General features: G+C 44.0%; 2 protein-coding genes across 6 annotated transcripts in view; both read left to right on the top strand.

Moving 5' to 3' along the window:
* Positions 1 to 26,790, top strand: part of Pcca (propionyl-CoA carboxylase subunit alpha) — a 774,935-nt gene that overhangs the window by 178,996 nt on the left and 569,149 nt on the right. The window lies entirely within an intron of this gene.
* The window catches only part of Clybl (citramalyl-CoA lyase), a 221,414-nt gene that overhangs the window by 115,485 nt on the left and 79,139 nt on the right, over positions 1 to 26,790 (top strand). For all 5 annotated transcript variants that reach the window (XM_052190584.1, XM_052190583.1, XM_052190581.1 and 2 more), the window contains exon 2: positions 10,536 to 10,722. In XM_052190584.1, the coding sequence (XP_052046544.1) occupies positions 10,536 to 10,722 (187 nt within the window). The remainder of the gene's footprint in view (positions 1 to 10,535; positions 10,723 to 26,790) is intronic.

Genomic DNA, 26,790 nt, shown 5'->3' with positions numbered 1-26,790 from the left:
GACCCAGGAACCGTTATCTCTGCTTCAAGTATTCCTTTTGCCATGGGAAATACCCAGTGCTAATAGAGTTTCGTAACTGGAAAGAATCTAGTGGACATTTATTTTTATTTAAAATGTTTTACTTTTGATTTTCTCTTTATACATTGCTTATATATCTTACGTTGTATAATTTGATCCACTTCATTTTTGTAATGGAGATGTTCTATTTGTTAGTGGGTTTGTCTTGGTTGGAATTTCATTATGTGCCTCTGGCTGGCCTGGAATTCACTATGCGTCTCCCAAATACTGGGATTGCAAGCCTGTGCCACTTGCACTTGTGTTTGTTTCACTCAACTTGTTTTTTGTTTGGTTACATGTGGGTGGTTGTGTGTGGTGCTGCTGCCGCGGCATGCTTGTAGAAGTCAGAGGGATTTGATGGATCTGATTCTCTCTTGCCATAGGGGTCCAGGGATGGAACTCCAGTCCTTAGGCTTGACAACAAACACCTTTACAATATGTGTTTTTCAAAGAATCTCACTGCAGTACCCAGCTGACCTTGAATTCAGACTCCAGGCTCAAGTGATTCCCCTGCCTCTGTCCGTGGAGCTACAGGTGTGCCTACCACACCTGGTTAGTGGATAGCTTGGTTGCTAGGGAACCCTATTTCTAATACTCTCCACTGGGCTGTTTTTGATACATTTACTACTAAATACTGTCTTTTCTGTACTCAGCTTTAGAGTGAGATCTTGGAAATTTGAACACTGAACAGTTAAGCTAGATCTGTTCTGAATGGCTGTCATGGGCCACATGTGGGGGATCTTCCTCTTTTTTGGTGATACACAGAGTACCAGGGACCAAAGCTGTGAATGATCTCTACTGAGGCATAGTGAAGCCTGGCTGTCATGGTTTAGGTTTTCAATGATAATTGACCAGAGACTTTGTCCTGACTGATTCACTATGTCTCAGTTCCCTGCAATGGGTTATCATTTAGTCTCTGAGATAGAGTCCTGGGCAAACCCTCCTGGAGCCCACTCTAGGGACTGCCCACTCTAGGGAGTGTCAACAATGAACTGTTGAGGAGTAGCGTCCTGCTGCTACTCATAGTGGCCCTGCTGTCAGTCTCAGGGTGGGGAGGCAGAAACAGGGCGATGGGGGATTCCTTTTGAGCCCTTTGTGTTTTTAGGAGCTCAGGGGTGGGGGTGGGGACTCTAATTGCATTGTGTTCCTCATGTGGCTGGGGAAGACTCAAGGTTCCCTTCCTTCTTTTTTGAGTCTGGCTTGCTATGTAACCCCAGTTGGGTTGAACTCTCCATGTAGACCAGGCTGGTCTCAAACTCACAGAGACCTGCCTGTCACTGACTCCCAAGTGTTGGGATTTAAGATAGATGCTAACAGTAGGCGGTTTCTCTCTGAACTTCATGTCACACCAGGGAAATAACCAAACCCTTCAGTTTCCCACAGACAGAACTTCTGCTCCTCTCACGAAGATCAAGAAACTGTAGGATTAAGGAGAATAACCTCTAACAGGCACATGCTTTCTTGTCAGTACCCAACACACACACACACACACACACACACACACATGCACACACACACACACAGGCACACGTGTGCTGGTGAATACATACACACATAGACACAGACAAAGACACACAGACATAGATACACACATAGACGGACATACACACACAAACAAGGACACACACAGACACATAGACATGAGCACACACAGACACACATAAGGATACACACACAGATAGAGACATACACATACACTCACACACATACACAGGGACACACACAGACACGGATACACACACAGGGACATATACACAGTCACACAGACAGATGCACACACACACAGGGACACACATAGATACAGATACACACACAAGGACATACACAGTCACACAGACAGATACACACAGGGACACACATAGACACAGACACAGAGATATACATGAACATACACAGATAATAGATATGCGCTCACACACACATGCACACAGGGACACACACAGACAGACAGAGGCACACATGGACACACACAGACACATAGTCATACAGACAGACACACAGGGACATACAAAGATAGAGACAGAGACACACATGGACACACACACACAGACACGTGCGTGCACACTAATACTTCTACCTCCACTTCTCCTTCCCTTTTCCTTCCTAACTTGTATTTTCCCATCAGCCCGGTGTACATCCCTCCACCCCCATCTTTACTCTTCCTCATCTTTTTCTTCTCTTCCCCACTCTCAAGTATCCTTGACTTTATCGGCCTCCTTACAGTGGGCTGGTTTGCTTGCTTTTAGACAAATGTCCTTCTTTGCCCCAGGATACCAGTGTCCTGAACTTGAGCCACTCTGGAAATGACCGTTGCTGTACTAATCGATAAAGACAGGATGCAAGCAAGCGGCTCCAAGTGGGAACTGCTCATGACCAGTGCAGTCATGTGGGGCTTTCCCTGTTCCTCCAACCTGCCTCCTTTTCCACCTGGACAGCTAGAGCTGGGTGGCCACGCATGGAAGACTCAGTGAGGTACTTCTGAATGGCCACCTTCCATGTTTGTGCATCCATAGTCCTTACTTAAGAAGGGCCGGCTTGTGGCAGGCTGTGCTTACATTCTGCATGCCTGATCCTGAAGTTCAGTAACTGTGTGTGTGTGTGTGTGTGTGTGTGTGGTGTGTCTGTGTGTCTGTGTTTGTGTCTCTGTGTGTGTATGGTGTGCGTGTGTATGTGCATACATGTCTGTATGTCTCTGTGTCTCTGTGTATGTCTGTGTCTGTGGAGTGTGTGTGTGTCTATGTGTGTCTGTGTCTTTGTATCTGTCTGTGTGTGGTGTATGTCTGTGTGTCTGTATGTGCTCTGTGTGTGTGGTGTATGTCTGTGTATCTGTATGTACTCTGTGTATGTTTCTGTGTCTCTGTGTGTGTCTATGTGGTATGTGTGATGTGTGTCTGTCTATGTGTGTCTGTGTGTGGTGAGTGTGTGTCTGTGTCTGTGTGTGTTTGTGTCTCTGTGTGTCTCTGTGTGTGTATCTGTGTGTATCTGTGTCTCTGTCTGTGTTTGTGTCTGTCTGTGTGTGGTGTGTGTGGTGTATGTCTGTGTGTCTGTACATGCTCTGTGTGTGTGTCTGTGTCTCTGTGTTTATGTCTGTGTGGTGTGTATAGTGTGTGTCTGTATGTGCTGTGTGTGTGTGTGTGTGTATACCACGCCAAACAAATTTGACACTGTCCTTTCTGAGATGTTGTGTTATCTAGGCTGGACTTAAAATCTTGGGCTCCCACTTCAGGCACTCACTTAGCTAGGAGAAGAGGTTCCTGCTGCCCTGCTCATCTTTATTGTTATTTTTGTTGCTGTTAGGCAGCGCTAGGGACTGAGGCAGGACCTCACTCATGTTAGACCAGTGCTCTGCTACTAAGTCACAGCCCAGCCCTCCAGCTCTTAATTTTCTTATCCTTGTGGTAAAATATCCAGAGCATTAAAACAAGCCATCTTATTCATTCTTGTTGTACTGCCAGTGGTTTGAGTGTCTCATACGTGCAGCTCCTGCCATTCCTCACCTCCGTCTCCTCCACGGCTGCTTTTTCCAAATCCAGATTTCACATCCTTTCATCGATAGTCACTCCTTTCTTCCCTCACCTTCTGATAACCACTTTTTAACTTTCTGGACCCTGTTTTCGCGCTTCCCCCCCCCCCTTTCTCTCTTTGTGTGTGTGTGTGTGTATGCTGTGTGTATATGTGTATGTGCTGGGTATGTGGTATGTGCGGTATGTATGGTGTGTGTGATATGAGTGTATAGTGTGTGGTGTATGGGTATGTATGTGTGTGTATATGTGGTCTGTGTGTGTATGTAGTGTATGGTGTGTGTATATGTATATGTGCTATGTGTGCGTATGTAATGTATGGTGAGTATATATGTATATGTGCTATGTGTGGTATCTGTGTGGTATTATATGTGTGCTGGGTGTGTGGTATGTGTGATAATAATATATAGTGTGTGGTATATGTGTGTGGTATGAGGGGTGTGTGTATATATATGTGTGTATATGTGTGGTATGTGTGGTAATGTGGTGTATGTGATATGGGTGTGTGGCATATATGAATGTGTGTTTCAATATGTAGCCCAGCCTGGCTTTCAATTGATGATCCTCCTGCCTAAGTATCTGGAATGCTAGGATCAAAGCCCTGAGCTGCCCATGTCTGTCTCTATGGATTTGTCTTTTTAGGGCCCTCCTAGATGCAGACCGTGAATTATTTATCCCTTTGTGGCTAGCTTCTTCCACTCTGTGTAAAGGATAAGTGTAGTTTTGGACATGGTATTTGTTGCCCTCCTCATTTCATGTAAGCAGAGATCCTGGTGTCAGGGTCACTTGTAGGAACTAGCTTTGTGCCTTTGTGTTCTTGTAGTCTGAGGAAGTACCACTGCAGGTACCACCCCACTGTTACCAAAGCCAGATGTCCCCACATGCCTATCCCTCCAGCACATAGAAGGAGCCGCATGACTCCGAGGCCAGCCTGGGCTATATAGTAAGACCATGCCTCAGGCAAAGAAGGATGTCTGCACTTCACTCTACAAATACTCCTTTCCTAGGCGTTTCCCTGCCAAGGAGTAAGAGGACACCCTTGATACATGGCTCACCAGGGAAGCCTCCAGGCAGACAGGCATGGCCCATGGGTGGCACACACCTTTAATCCCAGCACTTGGAAGGCAGAGGCAGGTGGATTTCTGAGTTGGAGGCCAGCCTGGTCTACAGAGTGAGTTCCAGGACAGCCAGGGCTACGCAGAGAAACCCTGTCTCTCAAAACTGAAAATAAAGACGTGACCCCACGTGGAGCTTGAACCATACTGTACGTGTCCGCTTTGGACACAAGACTCTTCTTTATTTTGGCCCCAATGGAGCTCATGACGGATGCTCAAGGGGGATTTGCATTGGAAATATTTTCTTAGCTCTCAAGAAACAACCACACACCTATCTGCAGCTTGTAGGAAGACAAGTAGTTGTTATGTGGCTCTTCCATCCACGGAACATCCGCCCCTCCTTCTGTGCACCGTTGCCATAGTAACCAACACAGGTTTTTCTAACTAGGGAAGGAATCTCTCTCTCGGGGCACTCGGGAACTTAGCAAAGTGAGAACATAAGTAGGGCCTAATCATAGATGCTGGCGTAGACACCTGATTATTAATAGCTTAAGCCAAGTGGAAATTAATAAGTGACTTTTGCTGTCATCTTGAGAGTAGGAAGGGTGCAGTAATGGGCTCATATTTTCACTTAACACACAGATTCTTCAGTACCTGTGTCTTATGCCATACCAGGTCAGAACTCAGCTTTTTGCTTTTCCCTAGTGTTAGGAATTGAAGTAGGGTCTTGCACACCCTAGGCGAGTGCCCTATCCCTTTTTTTAACATGCCCAGCCCCCCCTTTTTAAATTGTTGCACATATGTGAGTTGCATGCATGTGAGTGCATGTGCATGTGTGTCATAAGCATGCAGGCTAGAAGACGGTGTTGTCTTTAGGAATGCTGTTCATCTCATTTGTCATAGTCTGGAACTGACCAAGTACTCTACACTGGATTTTTTTTTTTTAATTTTTTTTTTGGTTTTTTTGGAGACAGGGTTTCTCTGTGTAGCCCTGGCTGTCCTGGAACTCACTCTGTAGACCAGGCTGGCCTCGAACTCAGAAATCCGCCTGCCTCTGCCTCCCAGAGTACTAGGATTACAGGCGTGCGCCACCACCGCCGCCCAGCTACTCTACACTGGATAGCCAACAATTCCCGGGGATCCTCTGTCCCTGATGACAACTGTGCACCTCCAGTGACATGGGTTCTGGAAGCCGAACACTGCTTCTTGTGATTAAGAAACAAGCAGTCTACAGGCTGAGCTATCTCCCCACGGCTTTCCTACACCTAAGTTTTAAATTTTTTTTATTTTTATTTTTTGAGATTGTGTCTTGTTATACTGCTCTGTTTTGCCTGTAACCTATGATGTAGCTAGCATAGGCTGGCCAAGAGCTGGGATTATAGAAATGCACCTTCATATGTGGCTTAACGGAGCTTGTTAAGCAGAAGCTTTTGTATCAGAAGAGCTGCTACACAGTAGGAAGACCTACCACCCTTGCCTGCATACTTAGCTGCACATTAGAACCAGGAATGAACCATAAGAAAGGCCTGAAGTCCTGGTGTCACCCTGTACCAGTGATGTCACAACAGTGTCAGAGGAGCAGGATGCAGACAATTCAGAACTTTTCTCATCTATAAATCTGGGAATTCTACCCAAACAAAGGCAGATCCTTGACTTTGCCTCCAAAAGAATTCCAGAATGACTGGGTATGAAGCAGAGTTGAGTTCTTCAAAAGGATATTTGTCTGACAAGATGTGGTGGTGTTTGCTTTGGTTTTAGTTTTTTGAGACAGGTTCTTACTACATAGCTCTGGCTGTTTTGGAACTTGATCTGTAGACCAGGCTACTTTGGGACTCACCAAGATCAGTCTGCCCTCCTAAGGGCTGGAATTAAAGGTGTACTCCATCTTGCCCAGCCCCTGAATTTAGTGAGTTTTGTTGTGTTGCTATTGTTTTAAGACAGTCTGGTCTCGTGTAGCCCAGACTGGCTGATAACGACCTTGAACTGCTGATGCTCATGCTGGGTTTACAGATGTGCCACCATCCCTGGCTGACACTCTCAGGTAGTGGCATATGGACTCTTAGTTTGAGAGCTCCCCTACCTCTGAGACCTAGATACAGAAATAGGTAACTAGGTGAGAGGAGGAAAGAAAGTAAATGAAAACCAGGTCAGGAGAGGAGCCTCCCTCTGAAATGTGTCCTCAAAAAAAGGGTCGCTCAGTAGAGATAATTCACTGTAAGACTGCCGCATTTTTTTTTTTTACCTCATGCTTTGCATTTAGTGTGGATACATTTACATGTTGACTGTGATGAGGTAATAACTCCCAGTGTGTAAGACAAAATTGATCTTGTCACCTACTGTGTACATCAGCAGTCAGTGCTGAGCACAGCTGGAGCACAGAACAGATTTGGGAGCAGTCAGGGGTCAGAGAAGGAAGAGGACTGACTCAGTAGCCAAGAGAAGAGAGACTTGAAGAAATCTCCATCCTTCTGTGGAGCAGGGGTCACTGTGCTGAGGGTCCTAGAGTTCACAATGAAACTTGAATCTAAGGTCTTTTGGCATATTCCTAATTTTTCTTCCAAATATGTCCTGCCCTCTTCCCCTCAACCCTCACTCTATCTGTACCTCGAGCCTGCGTGGCTGTCTTAGACAGGGTCTGTATTCTTGCACAAAACATCATGACTAAGAAGCAAGTTGGGGAGGAAAGAGTTTATTCAGCTTACATTTCCACATTGCTGTTCATCACTAAAGGAAATCAGGACTGGAACTCACGCAGGGCAGGAACTTGGAGGCAGGAGCTGATGCAGTGGCCATGGAGAGGTGCTGCTTACTGGTTTGCTTCCCCTGGCTTGCTCAGCTTGCTTCCTTATAGAACCCAGGACCACCAGCCCAGGGATGATGCCAACCACAATGGGCTAAGCCCTCCCCCCTTTATCCCTAATTGAGAAAATGCCTTACAGCTGGATCTCATGGAGGCATTTCCTCAAAGGAGGCTCCTTTCTCTGTGATAACTCTGGCTTGTGCCAAGTTGACACACAAAACCAGCCAGTACAGTGGCCTCTCAGAGCCCATTCTGTTGGAGATCCCTGTCTGGACCTTCTGGGTAGGCCATGTTGTTTTGGGGACACCTCTTCACCTTGCTTGTGTCCCACAACATGGGGCCTGCACGTGTAGCAGTGACCTAGACAAGGTACTTGGTGAGGGTCACAGTAGGGCTGACCTTTACAGTGTCTCCAGGACCAGGACAAGGCTTTTGTTCCTACATCCTCATGTTTGGTTCTCTTCCCACCTTCCATCAGACAGAATACCAGGTCAAAGTAGATCCAAGTGTATTTTATAGGTTAAAGCCAATCCAGTTTCAGCAATTTGAAGTCATTTGGCTGTATGTTTTCCACCACATTTTACCGCCATTCTGAGCCTTTGAAATGCTTTCATTGGGGCTGGAGAGATGGCTCAGTGGTTAAGAGCACTGACTGCTCTTCTAGAGGTCCCGAGTTCAATTCCCAGCAACCACATGGTGGCTCACCACCATCTGTTTATAAAAGAAATAAGAAAGGGGAGTAACATTGTTTCTGATAATTGTTTAAAATAAGGGAATAGGGCAGAAGTCAGAACTTCCAAATGTACACTTTAGGAACTTTGAGGTATTTCTCACTGACTACTTTCCTAAGCTAAGATACTATTGCATTTATAATGCTACACCTTCCACTTAAAATACCAAACAGGAGGCCAGAGAGATGGCTCATTGGGTAAAGGGGCTTGCTGTGCAACCCTGGGGACTGGAGCTTGAGCCCCAGAACTACATAAAGAGAGAAGGAGAGAACTGACTTCCCATTTTCTTTAGACTTTACCTATCTATACACAGGCCCACCCACATTCACACATACATACATACACACACACACACACCACATATACACACAAATAATATAAATAAGCAAAGGACTTATAATTAAGATATCAATTGAAACTTTCTTCATTTAACATTAAATATCTTTGTAAATATTTTTAAGCTTTATTAAAATAAAATTGACAAGACTTTTTACATAATATATACTTTATATATTGTGAAATTACTCATCCATTAACTGGTACATCTGTTACCTCTTATTGTTAGTGCATATTTGATTAGAATAATTAAAATCTACTCTTAAGAAATTGGAAGCACATGATATATTATTGCTAGTGTGATATCCAGGATTTATCCATCTTTTGGCCACAAGTCTGAATGAACCCTGCCAACAACTTCCCAATTTCCTTCCCTTTCTTTACCTCCTCCCCCAAAGTCCTACTGAAAACCACACTGCTACCCTAGTTCTAAGAGGTGGACCTTGTGTGAGGGGGTAAGTGTGAAGCCGAGGTCAAAGTCTGTTGTCTTCTCGGGTGCTCTCACGTAACCTGGAGCACGCTATTTAGTTAGACTATGTGCCCTAGGCTAGACTCAAACTCAAGATCTCCCAGCCTTGGCTACCCACTGCTGCTGCTGCCTCTTCTCTTCTCCCTACCCCTTTCTTCAATCTCTAGGCCAGGCTGACCTCCTATGTAGCTATAGATCTTGAACTGATGCCCCTGCCTTACCTCCTAGGAGGTGGGACTGTAGTTGAACACTACCATGTCTCGTTGATCCATTGTTGGGAATCAACCTAGGAATTTCTTCATACTATATAAGCACTCAACCCCCTGAGCACATCTGTAGCTGCTGCTTCAACTTCTAGAATACTGGGATTGTAGGCATGAGCCACGCCCCAAAAGAGAAAGTGCCCAGGGTCTTGGAGACCTCACACCCCATGCTGGCATGCCGGCATGCTGGCATGCTGAGCACATGGGAGGGCTGCTGCAGTTTGGCTTCTTGAGAGGATGTTTTTGTTTGTTTCGTAATCTCATTTGTGTTGTATTGCTGAGCCCTGAAATTCTGGAATCCACTGGAGACTTCACATGGACCACTTGGATGCCAGATGTTGTTACTTTGTGTCAGTTTGAGTTTCCCATACCTGTTTCTCAGTTACACTTTAGCTGTGTATATGTTTGGGAGGATCTGCACATTTCCTGATGGCCACAGGGTAGACATAGAGGCTGTGGCTGCTGCTACAATAGCAAGTGTGGTCCCAGCACTGGGATGGAAGTGTGAGGCTGGAAGCACTTGAGTTCTGGGTTCATTCGTGCTCTAGAACAAGGAGAAACAAACCAGGAACAACAAAACCAAACACAAAACCCAACAACAACGACAACAAAACCCAAAACACAATAGTTGCTTTAACATCCTCATACATGGGAGCTTCCATCAGGTAGTTTCACAGGTGGCTCTTACTGATTTGCTTTTGTTCCTATACAGGGCCATATTTTCCTATTTCTTTGCATGGCTTGCTATTTTTCTTACTGAAAACGGAGTGTTTGAGTAGAAATATGCAGTAAGTATGTGAGTCAGATTCTCCAGGGTTTGCCCTTAATTTGAGATCAGCCTGGGTACCATAGTGAAGGATATGCCTGTAACAAGAGTCATCTCAAAAAGCCAAAAAATAGGTGGACATAGTGGCTCATGCCTTTAATCTCAGTACTTTGCAGAGGCAGGCAGATCTCTGTGAGTTCAAAGCCAGGCTGGTCTATATTGTGAGTTCCAGTACAACCTGGGCTACATGGTGGGACCCTGTCTTATAACCAAAAAGCCAAAATAGGATGAGAAAGATAGCCCAGCTCCTGAGTGCAGAGGACATCAACCCTGGTGGCTCCAAACCACCTGTAACTTCAGCTTCAAGGAATTCCAAAGACCACATGGGTACCCTTCCCACCACCACAAACACATAATTTAAAATTTTAAAATATTTTTAAAAAGCCAAAAGGAATGAATGGCTAAGAGCAGAGTATAGTTACAAATTTATAAGTACAGAATTCCATTTTGGACTAACCCTAGCCACTTCCCTTGCAGGAAGGCATCCCTCGTGGTCAGTGTCTGCAAGCCTGGGTACAGCTCCTTGTCCAATCACAAGTATGTCCCTCGGAGGGCAGTGCTCTATGTGCCTGGGAATGATGAAAAGAAAATAAGGAAGATCCCATCCTTGAACGTAGATTGTGCCGTGTTGGACTGCGAGGATGGTGTTGCAGAAAACAAAAAGGTAAGGCGTGGTTTACACAAGGAGCGAACCCGGGCTGCCATCCATTGCTCTGAGCTAGCCTTGTTCATTACAGTTTGGAGGTGTCTCTTGTTCTCAGTCTTTACTGATAGCGTTCTTGACTTCAGCCAAAAACATTGGTTCTAACTCTCGCTATTATGCGTTTTCTTTGAAAGAAGGGACAAATTCCATCCAAATATATCTTAAAATCACGATATTCAATAACTATGATTGGTGTGTGTATAAATAGGTAATCAAATGTGCTCTGTGGTATTGATTAGCTTAAGTAAATTGTTGCCCTAGCCCTTGGCCCCCCAATGACCCAAGGGGGAAGAGGGGTGAGAGGTGCAGGAATCAAGGGACACAGGTCCTGGGAGCCAGGAAGGGAGCAGAAGCATACTCATTCAAAGAAATAATGATGGGTGCCTAGTTACCCTCTGCCCGCCTCCCATTGGTCCCCAGCTGTTTGTCAAGCACTTCTGGCACCAGCCGATTGGCTGCCTGGCTCACATGCTCTGACTCTGGGTATCAGGTCGATATCTCCGTTGTTAGTGAACGTGGAAAGCTCAAGCTGTGCACCTGTGGGCCATGGGGTGGGGAATACAGCAAATGAACTCCTTCTCCCACTGCACCCCCCCACCCCCCACCGTCCCCCCCACCCCGGCCGCCTCAGCAGCTTCTTGTCTGGTGGTTGAACAGTCGGCACTATGGTTTGATATTGTTTTGATTAATTTTATTTTTAAAGTTTATTTTTATTTTTTATGTGTTTTGTCTACATGTACATTGTGCACCCTATGCATGCAGTTCACAGAGACTAGAGGAGGGCATTAGATCCTCTAGAATTAGAATTACAGGTGGTTATTACCTACCTTATAAATGCTAGGAACCGAACCCAAGGATCCTGGAAGAGAAGCCCCTAATGTCTGGGCTATCTCTCCAGCCTCCTGTTTTGTTTAACTTTATTTATTTATTTTGTTTTTTTCATAATAGGGTTTCTCTGTGTATCCCTGGCTGTCCAGGAACTCACTCTGTAGACCAGAATGGTCTCAAACTCAGAGATCCACCTGCCTCTGCCTCCCATGTGCTGGGATTAAAGGTGTTTGCCACCACCGCCCAGTTTATTTTCAAGCTTTTAAGTAATGAACACACACATTTGTTTGATAATTAGGTGAAATATGTAAATCTGTATAATAATAATTTATGTATGCATGCAAATGCCTTGGTTAAAAACATGCTTTTTCCAACCTTTGTTTACCCATCAGATCCCTAGGCCATCTGGATTCCTGCTCTCTGGGTAGCTTCTTACTCCTGTGATCTGAAGAGTCTGTCTGAGCTGTACAGTTTTCCAGATTAATTACTTTCCTTAGAGAGTTTAGTAAACAAATATTTGCCTTAATTAAAAAAAAAAGAGTTAATTTCCCACATCTTCATAACGATAAAATCCAGACTTCCCAAGTATTTGGAAAAAGATTAGAATAAACGACTTGGTGTATGATTAATACAATTAATCTCTTTCTCCTAGACATTAAAAGTAAATAGACTTTTCTTTTTAAAGACTATAATGTGATTCCAATGTACCCCTCCCCTAACTCATGTAGTGAGCTCCAAGATTAGATACCAGGTTGTAATTCCAGTCCTGTGTAACCTCGGGCAATTCACCTTACTTCTTTGCCTCAATTTCTTATCTCTACGAAGGGGATGACAATATCTTCTTTTGTCAGGGATGGGGATTATTACTGGAGAAAAGTTGATAAAGGGCCTCCGAGTAGCTTGATTTCCTACAGGAAATGGGTCAGATAAAGCCCATAGCTATTGAGATTAAACGGTACTTATTTCCCCACTGTGCCATAGTAAGTCCTTGAAGGCCTGGAGAAAGTTCTAACTCTATTTCTTAAGTCTTGAGGCTGTCTGTCCTCTGAGACCTACCAGGGATCTTTTCTGTTCCCCTCACGACAGTGTTCCTCCTTCCTGTCGTATCTCTGTTTGTTTGTGGGTCTGTATACTCAGCCATTCTCTAGCCAGATAGCAGCAGTCAAGATACTGGTTAGAAGCCTGAGATGAGCAAGCTACAACTACCATCTTCAATCATAATTTCATACAGTGTGTGTGTGTGTGTGCTTTTGTTGGTTGGGGGAGGAAGGGGCTTAGAAACAGGATCTCAGTATGTAGCCCTGGCTTTCCTGGAACTTGTTGTGTAGACCTGGCTGGTCTGATGGATCACAGAGGTCCACCTGCCTCTGCCTCCGGGGTGCTGAGATTAAAGGTGTGTGCCATTATGCCCAGGTGCATGCATTTGCTTATATGTGTGGACATGTGTAGGTGCCAGAGGTCAACCTTAAATGTCTTTCCTCAGATACTCTCCACCTTATTTTTTTGATACAGTTTATTGGCTGGTAGATTAGGAGAGGCAGTCCAGTGAGTCACAGGACTCTCTGTCTGTGCCTCCTCAGATTAGATTAGGTGAGGCTGGCCGTCCAGTGAGTCACAGGACCTATCTCTGCCTCCTCACCACTGGGATTACAAACCTGCCACCACACTTGGCTTTTTACAAGGGTCCTGGGCTTTGAAGTTCTGTTCTCATGCTTGTGGGTGATTGAGACACCAAACAGGCGTAGGGAATCTTGGAGCTGGCTGAAGACAACCCAAGTCCATGTTCTTTTTTTTTTTTTTCCTGGTTTTTTGGACTTGGTTTTTTCAAGACAGGGTTTCTCTGTGTAGCCCTGGCTGTCCTGGAACTTACGCTGTAGACCAGGCTGGCCTCGAACTCAGAAATCTACCTGCCTCTGCCTCCCAGAGTGCTGGGATTACAGGTGTGTGCTACCACAGCCCAGCTCCAAGTCCTGTTCTTAACACAAAGGAGATTTATTTATCCAAGAGGGAGAGGGCACCAGATAAGGGACAAAGACAGGAGATAGAGGAAGAGGGAGAAGTTGGGAGGGAACAAGAGAGAGGAGGGAGGAGTATGTGTCCTGGAAGGGGGACAAAGGACTCTCTTAGGTTAGAGAGGAGATAGGAAAATGGTGGTTTACAAAGGAAAAAGGAGAAAACCCTGAGTTAGGATGAAGTGTTTCATTTTAATTGTTAGGATGTGTTTCATTTTAATTGGGTATGGTCAGGATGTGTTTCATTTTAATTTAATAGTTAGAATGTGTTTCATTTAAATTTTTTAAAAAGATTTATTTATTTTTATGTGCATTGGGTAACAGATCGTCTACAGACCTGGAGTTGCAGACAGTTGTGAGCTGCCATGTGGATGCTGGGAATTGAACTTGTGTACTCTGGAAGATCCTAAGAGTGGCTCTTAGCCATTGAGCCATTTCTCCTGCCCCGTACTTGGGTATGTTAATTATATGAGCTAAAGGGGGCTTTGGGTTGCTTGACTTCAATACTTTGATAGCTGGACCTTAGAAGTCAGCCTCAGGAGAAAGTGGCCAAATTAGGTAGTAGACCTTGGGGGCTAGCTTTAGGTAGTAGACCTTGGGGGCTAGCTTTAGGAAGTAGACCTTGGGGGCTAGCTTTAGGAAGTAGACCTTGGGGGCTAGCTTTAGGAAGTAGACCTTGGGGGCTAACTTTAGGAAGTAGACCTTGGGGGCTAACTTTAGGAAGTAGACTTTGGGGGCTAGCTTTAGGAATGGAATCTCACTGTTTTCAGCATGGGGGAGAGAAGGACAAACTACAAGAGCCATGTTTGCCACACTCAAGCTGGCTGGTGTCCCTTCACAGTGTCTTTATTAGGATACTCAATTTGCTCATTACATCTGAATTTTGCATTAATTACTAAACATACTTTTCTACCTGCTGAGTTAGAGCCAACTAGAGCGCCCTTTAAAAATCCACAGAAAGTCCTGGTAAGCCAGCACAATAATTTTAAAAAGTGGATTTGGATATTGCTAGTTTTGTTGTGAGAATTTCTTGCTAGCCATGGTGGTTAGAGGGGTCAGCTTGACAGCATCTAGGACAGCTTGGAAATGTGCCCCTGGGCATGCCTGTGGAGGGTCATCTTGGCTGACCTTGCAAGACTCACCCACTGTGGGCATAACTGACTGGGATACTAGACCTTATAAGATGGAGAAAGCAAGTTGCGTGCTATACCATCCATTGCCCCTTTGAGCCTGCTGTCACATGACCAACCATTTTTAGGTCTTGATGCCTTGAGTTCCCTACCATGGTGGAGCAAGCACCTTCAACTTCCTTCTGTAATTGCCTCTCAAGCTATTTTGTCACAGACTCAGGAAAGAAAACCATAAAAGGGGATTTAATTCCCTCTCATATGCTGCATTTCATAGCCGTTGTCTCAAGGCTCTTTTGGATTTTGGTTTCGTCATCTGACACTCACATCATCTAAACATTTGACAAGTGTGCCATATGAAAATCTAACAAGTTTGCTATGTAACTGTTAAGGGGTTGGCGCCAAGTGCCGCATAAGACGCCATTGAGAATTTCTGTTAGAGTTTAACGATATCTAAATGGTGCTGACAAAATACCAGACACTGTCGATTACACGACAGCTCATAGTCACTACAATTATGTTCCTTTTGCAAATAGGGAAACCGAGGCATGCTCCTGATTTATCCTGGGGGTATGAGTCTCTTTTCATGAAGCTATTCGATTTTCATCAGATCCCTCTTTCCAATGAAGGTGCATTCCTGATTACCCAGTTAAATATCCACCCTGACCGTGTACCTCCCCATCACCCCAAAACTGAACTCAGGTACACAAACTTGGATTTTGCATTCATTTTTGTTTATTTAGCAGTGCTGGGATCAAATCCACAGCTTCACGAATGCAGGGCAAATGTCTGACCAACTGTTTTGTTTTTTTTGTGTCTGTCTTTCTTTCTTTCTTTCTTTCTTTCTTTCTTTCTTTCTTTCTTTCTTTCTTTCTTTCTTTCTTTCTTTCTAAAGATTTACTTATTTGTTCTTAATGGAAGTACACTGTCACTGTCTTCAGACATGACACATCAGAAGAGGACATCAGATCCCACTACAGATGGTTGTGAGCCACCATGTGCTTGCTGGGAATTGAACTCGGGATCTCTGGAAGAACAGTCAGTGCTCTTAACCACTGAGCCATCTCTCCAGCCCTTCCTCTCCTCTCCTTTCCTCCCCTCCCCTCCCTTCCCCCTCCCTCCCTCCCTTCCTCCCTTCCTCCCTTCCTCTCCTTCCTTCCTTTCCCCCTCTCTCCCCTTCCTTCCTTTCTTTCTTCCTTCCTTCCTTCCTTCCTTCCTTCCTTCCTTCCTTCCTTCCTTCCTTCCTTCCTTCCTTCCTTCTTCCTTCTTTTTTTTAAGGTAAGCAAAGTTTTATTTAAAAATAGAGTAATAGCTTCCCTCTGTGGGACAAGAGGGTCCCAGAAATGGCTTGCCAGACGCATGTTTTATGTTTCTTTGTTTTGAGATTGAGTCTTACTATGTACCCTTGATGGCTTGGAACTCACTATGTAGACTAGGCTGGTCTCCAGCTCACAGAGATCCACATGCTTCTGCTTCCTGAGTGCTGAGATTAAAGGTTGGATACCACCACACCTGTTCAGAGAGTTTTCTTGATGAGCCTATGTCAATACTGGATAAAGTTTCCCTGGCTGTCCTGGAAGTAAACCAGTCTGGTCTCAAATCAAGAGATCCCCTCTGCCTCTGCCTCCTAAGTGCTGGGACCAAAGGTATGTGCCACCATGCCCAGGTGAAGTGGTAGTAATTGTAAAGATTCACTTTTTTGTTATTTTTAATTATATGTGTGTATGTGAGAGGTAGGTGTGCATGAGAGCAGAGTGCCCACCGAGTTCAGAGGTGTTGGATCCCCTAGAACTGGGCTTTCCGGAGGTTGTGAGCTGCTCTGTGGTGTACTGGGAACTGAACTTAGGTCCTCTGCAAGAGCAGTGTGTGCTCGTAACTTCTGACTCATCTCTTTAGCTGGAACTAGTTCACTGATTGTTCCATGTAATAATTACATATATTATAACTTGTATGTGTTACCTGTACTGGCTAGTTTTGTGTGTCAACTTGACACAGGCTGGAGTTATCACAGAGAAGGGAGCTTCAGTTGGGGAAGTGCCTCCATGAGATCCAGCTGTGGGGCCTTTTTTCAGTTAGTGACCAAGTGGGGAGGGCCCCTTGTGGGTGGTACCACCTTTGGGCTGGTGCTCTTGGGTTCTCTAAGAGAGCAGGCTGAGCAAGCCAGGGGAAGCAATTAAGCCAGTAAGAAACATCCCTCCATGGCCTCTGCATCAGCTCCTGCTTCCTGACCTGCTTGAGTTCCAGTCCTGACTTCCTTTAGTGATGAACTGCAATGTGGAAGTATAAGCTCAATAAACCCTTTCCTCCCCAACTTGTTTCTTGGTCATGATGTTTGTGTAGGAATAGAAACCCTGACAAGACAAATTGTTACCAGAGTGGTGGGGTATTCCTGTGACAACCTGACCATGTTTTGGGGAGGACTGTGGAAGGACTTTGGAACTTTGAGCTAGAAAAGCCATTAGAATATTAAGAGCTTGGTAGAAAGTTCTGTAGGAGCTTGGAAGACAATGTTAAGAACAGTGCAAAAGATGGAGGCCTGGCTTGTGAAATTTCAGAGGGAAGATTAAAGACTCTTACAGTGGCCATGTTTTGATTGCGAAGATTCTATGGTTTTGGTTAGCTGGGGCTGAAGAATCAGCTGTGAGTAACAAGATACCAGAACCACTGTGCAAACCTTTGTGTTACTGGGATTATTGATGCTGGTTAGCTGGAGCTAAGAAATTAGCGGTGATTAAGAAGAGACCAGCATCACTGGGGTGAAATCTTCTGGGAAGTGTTTTCTGAGAGCACAGAGGCTGTGTTCCAGGGATAGCCACAGTTGTATTTTGTGCTGTGGTTGGACTTGGTACTGTGTAAGAGTCACCCAGATGGTACTGGTTTTGAAGGCATGAAGGGGTATTGAAGAGCAGCTGAGGCTCTTGGCACAGTGAGAGGCCACGGAAGGCCATTGGTGAAGGTGCAGCCTCAGTTGCTATTGATGGCCCAAGACTTGAAGGGGTCATGCATAGGAACAGAGGCTTGTCACCATGAAGAGAGCCTATGAGAGGCTATTGGTGAAGCCTAATTATAGTGGAAGATAGCAGTATTTTGGAGATGCCAGTGCCATGTGATGACCACCAAGAACAGCAGCAGCAGTGGAGTATAGGCAGCTGGAGCCTAGAAGACAAGCTGTGTGCTACAAAGGGCAGAGCTGGAGAAGTGACCCAAGCCCTTGGAGGAGCCCAGAAGATCGTGAGTTGGATCCCAGACATTGAACCATTGGAGTTTGAGTTTTGCTTTTGGTTGTGACTGTGCCCTGATATGTTTCCCTCTTGAAGGAAGAAAGTATTTTAGTGGAGCCCACAGTTAAGAGACTTTGAATTTTTAAAGGACTTTGAATTTTAAAGATATTGGACATTTTAAGGTAATTGAACTTTTAATATGTAAAGACTGTGGGACTTTTAAAGTAATTTAGATCTTGGGGATGAATAAGAAAGTAAGGGTTGAGGCTTAATAGTGATGTGTTTGCGTGTCAAGTTGACAAGGGGTCAATTGTACTGGCTAGTTTTGTCTGTCAACTTGACACAGGCTGGAGTTATCACAGAGAAGGGAGCTTCAGTTGGGGAAGTGCCTCCATGAGATCCAGCTGTGGGGCATTTTCTTAATTAGTGACCAAGTGGGGAGGGCCCTTTGTGGGTGGTTCCACCTTTGGGCTGGTGTTCTTGGGTTCTATAAGAGAGCAGGCTGAGCAAGCCAAGGGAAGCAAGCCAGTAAGAAACATCCCTCCATGACCTCTGCATCAGCTTCTGCTTCCTGACCTGCTTGAGTTCTAGTCCTGACTTCCTTTAGTGATGAACTGCAACGTGGAAGTGTAAGCTCAATAAACCCTTTCCTCCCCAACTTGTTTCTTGGTCATGATGTTTGTGCAGGAATAGAAACCCTGACTAAGACATTACCCATATGTACAGATGTGCATTTCATTGTCATATACTATTTTCACATATAATCTCATTTAAAATGTTCAAATCTGTCCAAAGATACATAGCTATTAAATGGGAGAGCTGAGATCTGAATTTCCTAGACACCTTTTATTTGTTTTTTTAAATCAGGTCTGGGGATAGACTTGGGGCTTCACATGCTGAGCAGGCGCTCTGCCCCCGAGCCATGCTCTCTGCCCCAGATTTTCTAGACCTTGTGGTGGAGTGAACCTTATACTTACTGCTTGTGTAGATGTTCCCTTCTTGCAAAGCTAGAGCCTTAGCCTCTCTTAATCTGAGTTGACTTTACCCATTAAAACAAGAAATATTTCATTTCCCCCTGTAAGGGTCCATGATTTACTGAAGAATGATACCCCAGACTCAAATAATAGTTAAATGCAAAGAGTTTTTTATTCTGCAGAAGTCCAGCATGCTGGGGTCTTCCATTACCAAGATAGAGAGACAGCCAAGTGAGCTCGCAGGCCTGATTTAAGGCACATTGGGGGAATTCCAGGGTAGGTGACCTTTATCTTACTTCTGTCTCTGTGGACATTCCAGAACCGTTACCAGGACAGGGAGGTCTGGAAACTGTTGCTGTCCTTGCCTCAGGCCAGGTGGCCGGGCAGCTACTGAGGCCCGGACTTCTCTGTACTTGCCCAGTTCTTGGAAACAGATTCAGGCCTCACCTCCTGATGCCCACCTGAAGCCTGTCATGCGTCAGCCTAGCCTTCTCACCACCTCCCTTTTCTCTTGCCAGTCCTCCCATTCCTCCTTCCTCCCAAATCCTTTTCTGTTATTGTTACACATGCATATATAATATATAATATGAATAGCTAAGCGCGCTGGCTCAGTCTGCCTGTTGTCACTTGTTTGTATATGATGTCAGGGTGACTTGGCATTGGATAACCAATGCTCATTCCATAGGGAGGAAAGACTTTTTTACCTGCTCTGAGCATTCCTTCAGTTGCCTGTAGTTCTCTGCTTAGGGGTGGGCCCTGTAGGATCTTCCCCCGTCCATCACCATTGAAGGTTACTCCCAAGTAACTTTGTTTGCATCCATGGCTTTGTTTAGTGTCCCAGGGTTGTTGCTTCTTTAGTCCTGGTGTCTTAGGGTTTCACTGCTGTGAACAGACACTATGACCATGGCAACTCTTATAAAAGAAAATGTTTAATTGGGGCTGGCTTACAGTTTCAAAGGTTTAGTCTGTGATCATCATGGCAGGAAGCATGGCAGCGTGCAGACAGACATGGTGCTGGAGGAGCATCTGAGAGTTCTACGTCTTGATCTGCAGACAGCTGAAGGAGAGACTGTGTGCCACACTAAGCTTGAGCATACAATACCTCAAAGCCCTGCCTCCACAGTGACACACTTCTCCCATCAAGGCCACACCTACTAAATAGTCCACTCCATTTGGCCAAGCATTTGACAGAAGTCTATAGGGGGCCATTCCTATTTAAATTACCGTACCTGGTAACTTCGCTTCTGAATATCTAGATAAATGCTAAATTTCTTGTATGTATTATTCCCTTTTCTTTCTTCTTCTTTTTTTTTTTTTTTTTTTTTTTTTTTTTTTTTTTTTTTTTGGTTTTTCGAGACAGGGTTTCTCTGTATGGATCTGGCGGTCCTGGAACTCACTCTGTAGACCAGGCTTGCCTCGAACTCAGAAATCTACCTGCCTGTGCCTCCTAAGTGCTGGGATTAAAGGCGTGCACCACCACTGCCCAGCTCTCTTTTCTTTCTTGAAGTTATCTCTCTTTGTTTTTCTGATATAGGGGTCCTCTGTGTAGCCCTGTCTTGAAACTCACTATGTAGACCAGGCTGGCCTTGAACTCACAGAGATCTGCCTGCCTCTGCCTCCCAAGATGAAAGGGCATGTACCATCAGACCTGGCTTTGAAGTTATTTCTTAATAATTTTTCATATTTGAATGTTATTCTTCTGGGTGGGGAAAAATTAGTTTATTCCTAAACAGGGGTTCACATAGCCTAGGCTAGTCTGGATCTTCCAATGTACCTGGAAATGACCTTGAACTCCTGATTCCAGTGATCACAGCATATTGTGTGTGCTCTGTGTACAGCTGAGTTCCTGGTTTTAGTGAGTTTATCTTTAACATGAAGTCTATGTTCATGTTTTATTTCTAATTATCTTTTTACAGTTTTGCCAAGCTGAACTATGATGTAACTCACCTTCCTCAGAATTATTAAAATATAGGCACATCATTTTATATCTAATTTTATTTGCATTTTTCTGATAATTGACTGACTGTATTGCATTTGCTGGGTTCTCTATGGAGTGTACTTATCATGCAAACAACAGGGGTTTCCACAGAAAAGCTGTGTGTGTAATACCTTCTCCTAAGCCTATCTTGCTAATCCAATTGTGTTTAAGTATCTTCTTCAATGTCAGAAATAGTTCTACCAGCTCAAGCTCAACTCTCCTTCTCAAGTATGGGTGAGAGAATCCCTCTTCCCATCACCTCCTCTTCAACTTTCAATGCATAAGGAAGTACAGGAATATCTGAGAAACTGCTTGACAGACCACAATACAAATGTATCACTGAGCAGAACTCTGGCACTGACACTGGGTGACAGGTCATGGAGGACCTGCTGTTTCACTATATAGTGATTTTTCAAACAGTTATTTAAATTATTTAGTATCTACATTTAATTATTTAAATGTAAGACAAATTTCAACGAGGCAATGAGACAGATAAGAAAGATGTGGTTTCATGATGCTTACCTTGGAGGAGTCACTAGCTAGTAGTGATATAGTCAAAGATGCAAAAATTCAGGTCTATAGAAATGTGGTCTGTGGCTTTTTCATGTTCATTTGATTCTAAGTGGGTTTTTGGGGGGTTTTGTTTTTTTGTTTTAAAAGAAAGATTCAGATTTATTATGCATGTGCATGAGTGTTTGCTTGCATGTAGAGCAAACTGTGTAGAGGAGACATTTGTACATGTCCTCTGTGAGGCTACTTTTAGAGGCTTCCTCATATTGGACTAAGTGGAATATCTTGGGAATACCAAGGCTCTTTGAAGTGCCTCTCCAGGTCACCTGCTCCACTGGCAGAGAACCCATGGCTTATTATAGCTAGTTTCCATCTTGAAAAGTAGCTGTGGCAATACAGTCAAATATTAAATAGTTGGGCCTTCTAATCAACTGTTAGAACTTCAGCAGTCCTGGAGAAATACATCACTAGGCTGTCGTTTCAAGGAGTTCAAGGGTTTTGTTGTGTCTCTGTCTTGGATACCAGGACACCCTGGATGCCTAAAGCATGTTGGACATTAAAGGGGAGGGAATGTTGGGACAGTGCCACATATCTGTGTTCCTTTAATACTTAGCCCATTGCATAACACAGAGTCAACCCTTTTGCCAATTCAAGTTGCTTGTTATGAGATAGCTACTTCATGTCACTCAAAGTGATTGGCTTATTATAGTATGATGGTTGATAGTGATTATCAACCTTGACAGGTTCTAGAATCATCCTGTGCTCAAATACACAAGCCTACATGGGACATTTTCTTTCAAACAACCACATCAAGTATTTTCTCATATGAATAAGAATACTAATATATTTACTCTTTGATAAATATAAATATACTTTTCTGATCCATCTTCTCTTTTGCTGTTTTCCTTTTGTAGTTCTGGAGATGAAGCTAGGGCCTTCTCGTTGTCAGGCAAGTGATCTCCTGTTGAGCTATGAGCCCAGCCAATACAAACCTTAAACATTTACTTATGTTTCTTATTGTCTCACTAGATAGCTCTGCCTATCCTACAACTCACTGCATAGACCAGGCTGGCCTTGAACTTGCAGAGATCTGCCTGCCTCTGCCTCCCAAGTACTAGGATTAAAGGTGTGCACCACCACACCTGACACACGTAACATTTCATGCCAGTTAATTCATGGGCTGGAGAGAGGGTCAATGGATGGCTCAGTGGTTAAGAATACTTGTTGCTTTTCCAGAAAACTCAGCATCTTTTCAGTTCCCAGCATTCACAGGGTGACTCACAGCTACCCATAACTCCAGTTTCGAGGAATCATCCCCATCGGCTCCTGGCACACATAAACTCACACATGTTCACATATATACATAGAAATGAATAAAAATGTCAAGTAAAACAATTAATTCTTGAGTTCCTCTATAATGCTTTTCATTGCCAGACAGATGGAAGACTCTTTTCCACCCTAAACATATGTATTTAGTCTCACAGTTCCTTCTTCTCTTGTGCATGCACACTCATACATACATACTCACACCCTCACACTGACATGCATATACCAACACACTCACACTTGCACACACACATACACACCTCACACTCATACACAATACTCTCTCTGTCTCTTACACACACACACACACACACACACACCCCTCACCCCCTCTCTCTTTCTCTCTCCCCCCCCCCCCACTGTCTACATTCACAGATCCATTTGGCTAGATTTTAGATTCTTGTGTGTTATCAGTTTTGCAGGAATAAATGTGAGTGGCTAGGTGTTCTCCCCACAGGGAGAAAGCAGAAGATGCAGCCAGTGATTAAATGTTCACAGGGGCGCAGGGAGCCAACTCCTCTTCAATAGGGGTGTGGATTAGGATGGGAAGGTCCACTCCCAGGTGCCTTGCATTTATTAAAAGACCTCAGAGCTTGGGATATTTCTTCAATAGCAATTGGGGCATCTGGGAGTCTTTTCAGAACAGTATGGAAAGCTGAACTGTGCTTTGGAACTCGGCAAGGTCTTTTTGATCCTTAAAGGTTCTGAAAAAAAAAAAACTATGCAGGTTTTTATGCAAGCAGCAAAATGTTTCCAGTCATTTAATAATCCTCCCATACCTTAAATAACCTTGCCCCTGAGGAATAATTGTGCAAAAGCAAATCCAAACAACCCTCTTCCCCTCTCCTCATTGTTTTGTTCCTCGGACCTGGTGTCATCTTAGTGGAGAGCCGCCATACTCGGAGGTCTCTATTTAATGAGCTCCACAAAGCCTCTTCACGAGGAGATGAAGCCTTTAAATTGTCAGGCATTTCTTCTCCTACATCCAATTAAGACTGACGATGACCCACAATACAATGTTTCTGACTTCAGAAAGCCCAGGCCTGGCCAGTGAAATATACCTTTGAGTTTCAGCTTAGCATTAAGGTTAAAAGGGAACTGGAGATATGACTCAGTCTGTCTGTAAGATAATTTTTGGAACCAGGCCGGCTCAAGTTCTACCCCAGCTCTCACACTGAAAGGGGGAGGAAGAGCAGGAGGACCAGGAACAGGAAGAGGAGAGGATACAAAAACACATCAACGTCCCTGTGCTAAGGAGGCAGAGACAGGAGTGTGTCTTGGGCTTGCTGGCCAGCTCCTTTAGCCAATGAGATCTAAACCCATGGTTCTCAGACGTCCAATGCCAAGGGTCAACTCACGAGCTTTGTGGCGATCCCCCAACCCTAAACTTATTTTTGTTGCTACTTCATAACTGAAATTTTGCTGCTGGTGTGAACTGTAATACAGTATCAGTGTTTTACAGCGGTCTTAGGGTGACCCCTGAGAAAGGGTTGCTTGATTCCCCTCTCTCCAAGGGTCTGCAACCTACAGGTCGAACACCACTGCTTTTGAGTGAGACTCTAAACCTAATGTGGAAAGAGACTAAGAAAGATACTCAGTATTATCCTATGACCTTCATATGCATGTATACACACATACACACTTGCTTGCATACATACTCTCACACACGCTTACCCACACTATATTAATCAAAACCTTTTCTTTAAAAAAAATTTTTTTTTAACTCTGAGAGACAAGGAAAACAACAAGGTTTTCACAAAGTTGGCCCAAGATATTCATTTTTATTTTGATATTCATTTATTTTAAAATGTCATTTAATTAATTTATTTTACACATAATGTTTTTTTGCCTGCATATATATGTCTGTCCATCGCTGTGTTCCTGGTACCCATGAAGGCCAGAAGAGGGTGTTGAACCCTTTAGATCTGGAATTACAGGTGTTTGTGAGCTGCCATGTTGAAAACCAAACCTGGAATCTCTGGAAGAGCAGTACATGCTCTTGGCTGAAGAGCCATCTCTCCAGCCCTATGGTTTGATTCTCGTTCTACACTATACATAATAGGGTGAGGAAGATGGTTTCTCTGGTAAAAGAAAAGTGAAGAATTAACCCAAAGGAAGCCTGCTGCCTTTCTACTAAAGATATGCCCTGCTGTCTCTTTCAAATATACTTTTCCTTTTCCGGTATTTCACATGTCACTCAATTGTGCTTGTTTCAGTGGTCTGAAGGTGGTAACTGGTCTCTTGACTCCCAACCATTTCTAGTCAAAGAAAGCAATATATTCTTAGAGAAATTTTTGGTTTGCTATAAAGGATATTCCAAAATGGCCTTACTGGGCATCAGAAGAGATAAAAACTTTTAAGGAGAAAGATGAACCAGAGAGCTGACTCGATATGAGAGTGGGTTTCTTAAAGATACCTCAAATTTTTCCACCTTTACTCTCAGTATTTGGGAGGCAGAGACAGGTGGATCTCTGTGAGTTCAAGGCCATCCTGGTCTACAGAGTGAGTTCTGTAAACTCTGTCTTGGAAAGAAAAAAGAAAGAAGGAAAGGCAGACAGACAAAGCTAGCTTTGAATACCACTAGATTTCTTGATAATCATTTCATCCTCCTGGTCTAATCCCCTCTGCTATGATGGGAAAGGGTGTGGTATGAAGAGCAACTCTTTTCTGAAATGATCCATGGCTTAGTGCATCAGGGGCTATAACTGAAAGAATCAGGGCCAATAAATCAGGGAATCCTTTCCACTTAGAGGAAAGGGAAGCTGAGGTGGGTATGAAAGACCCAGACTTGGAGTCAATACGTGGGTCAGGGATCAGTCACCCATCTTCATCTTTGAGATTCAAGAGGCTCCAAACATTACCACATCCCCTTCCTGGGTCAGTGGGAAGATAGCGGTCCCTTTGCACAGGCCCAAGCTGAAGGCAGTTTCACCCCATTATCTTTGGAGTTCCTGACATCTCCTGGAGTTCTGGAGCTGACCGTGGTGCTGACAGTTGTCCGAGGATGACTCCAGAGAGCTGGTACATGCTTCTGTTTGTTCACAGTTTCTAAGTGCTATGCGTGGATTAGGTCCCCTTGTTCTGCTCTCAACTCATCATCCTCAGCAATAGAGAAGCGAAGGAGAGTTCAGAGATGTTAGCAAACTTGCTCAAGGTAACAGGTTATGAGTCTCCAGTCAGTGCCCACCCCAAAACATTTGATCAAAACTGTTCTCAACAGAGCCATACCAAGATTAGAGCCATACCAAGATTCAGAATTTTCACTTATATGACATGTCCTATAAGTTCCTACAGTGAACCAGTGTTTGCCATTTCAAATAGCCAGGACGGTTGCTGTGGAGTGAGCAGAATGAACGCCGGTTGGTTAGGGCAGAAGGCATGGTTCTGTTGGTAAACTGCTTGATTCTCTGCATTGCATAAAGCCAAGTAGGATAGCACACACTTGTCAGTCTATCACTTAGGAGCTCAGTCTCATCCTTGGAGACATTGCCCTGAAAATAGAGTTGGAGACTAGATGAGACCCTGTCTCCAAAAAAAAAAAGAAAAGAAAAGAGTTGGGTAAGCTAACATCCAAAGCCCATGAGTCATTCAGTGTCCACTCCCTGCCAGACTCTTGACCTTGTAAAGACAATTCTATTGTGTTGTGTTCTCACAATTTACCAGAGTTTCTCATACTTAGACACTACATAGCAGATACCTGATGAATCAGTAAATTCTATGTGATCAATATATTTTCTTTATTCATATATGGGTTTATTCATATATGGGTTATTTCAGCATTAACAAAAGCACTGTCCAGTGTATACTGTACATTTTCATGCCTAGCTATCAGTGTACAAAAATAAGCAAAAATATGCATTTTGAACACATGTACACTGATCTCTTACAAATGCAGCTGTAAAGAACAAATGAAAAAGAACTAAATAGTGATTTGGATTGTCCAAAGTCCTTAATGTGTGTAAGACTGGATTTTTTTTTTGTTCTATGCTAGGCTTAGGATCTTGTGCATATTTTAGATTTGAGGTGGTGTGTTTACCCACATTAGAATAACTG

Source organism: Apodemus sylvaticus, chromosome 8, assembly GCF_947179515.1.
Source record: "Apodemus sylvaticus chromosome 8, mApoSyl1.1, whole genome shotgun sequence".
Lineage (NCBI taxonomy): Eukaryota > Metazoa > Chordata > Mammalia > Rodentia > Muridae > Apodemus > Apodemus sylvaticus.
This window is presented reverse-complemented; position numbering and strand designations above follow the sequence as displayed.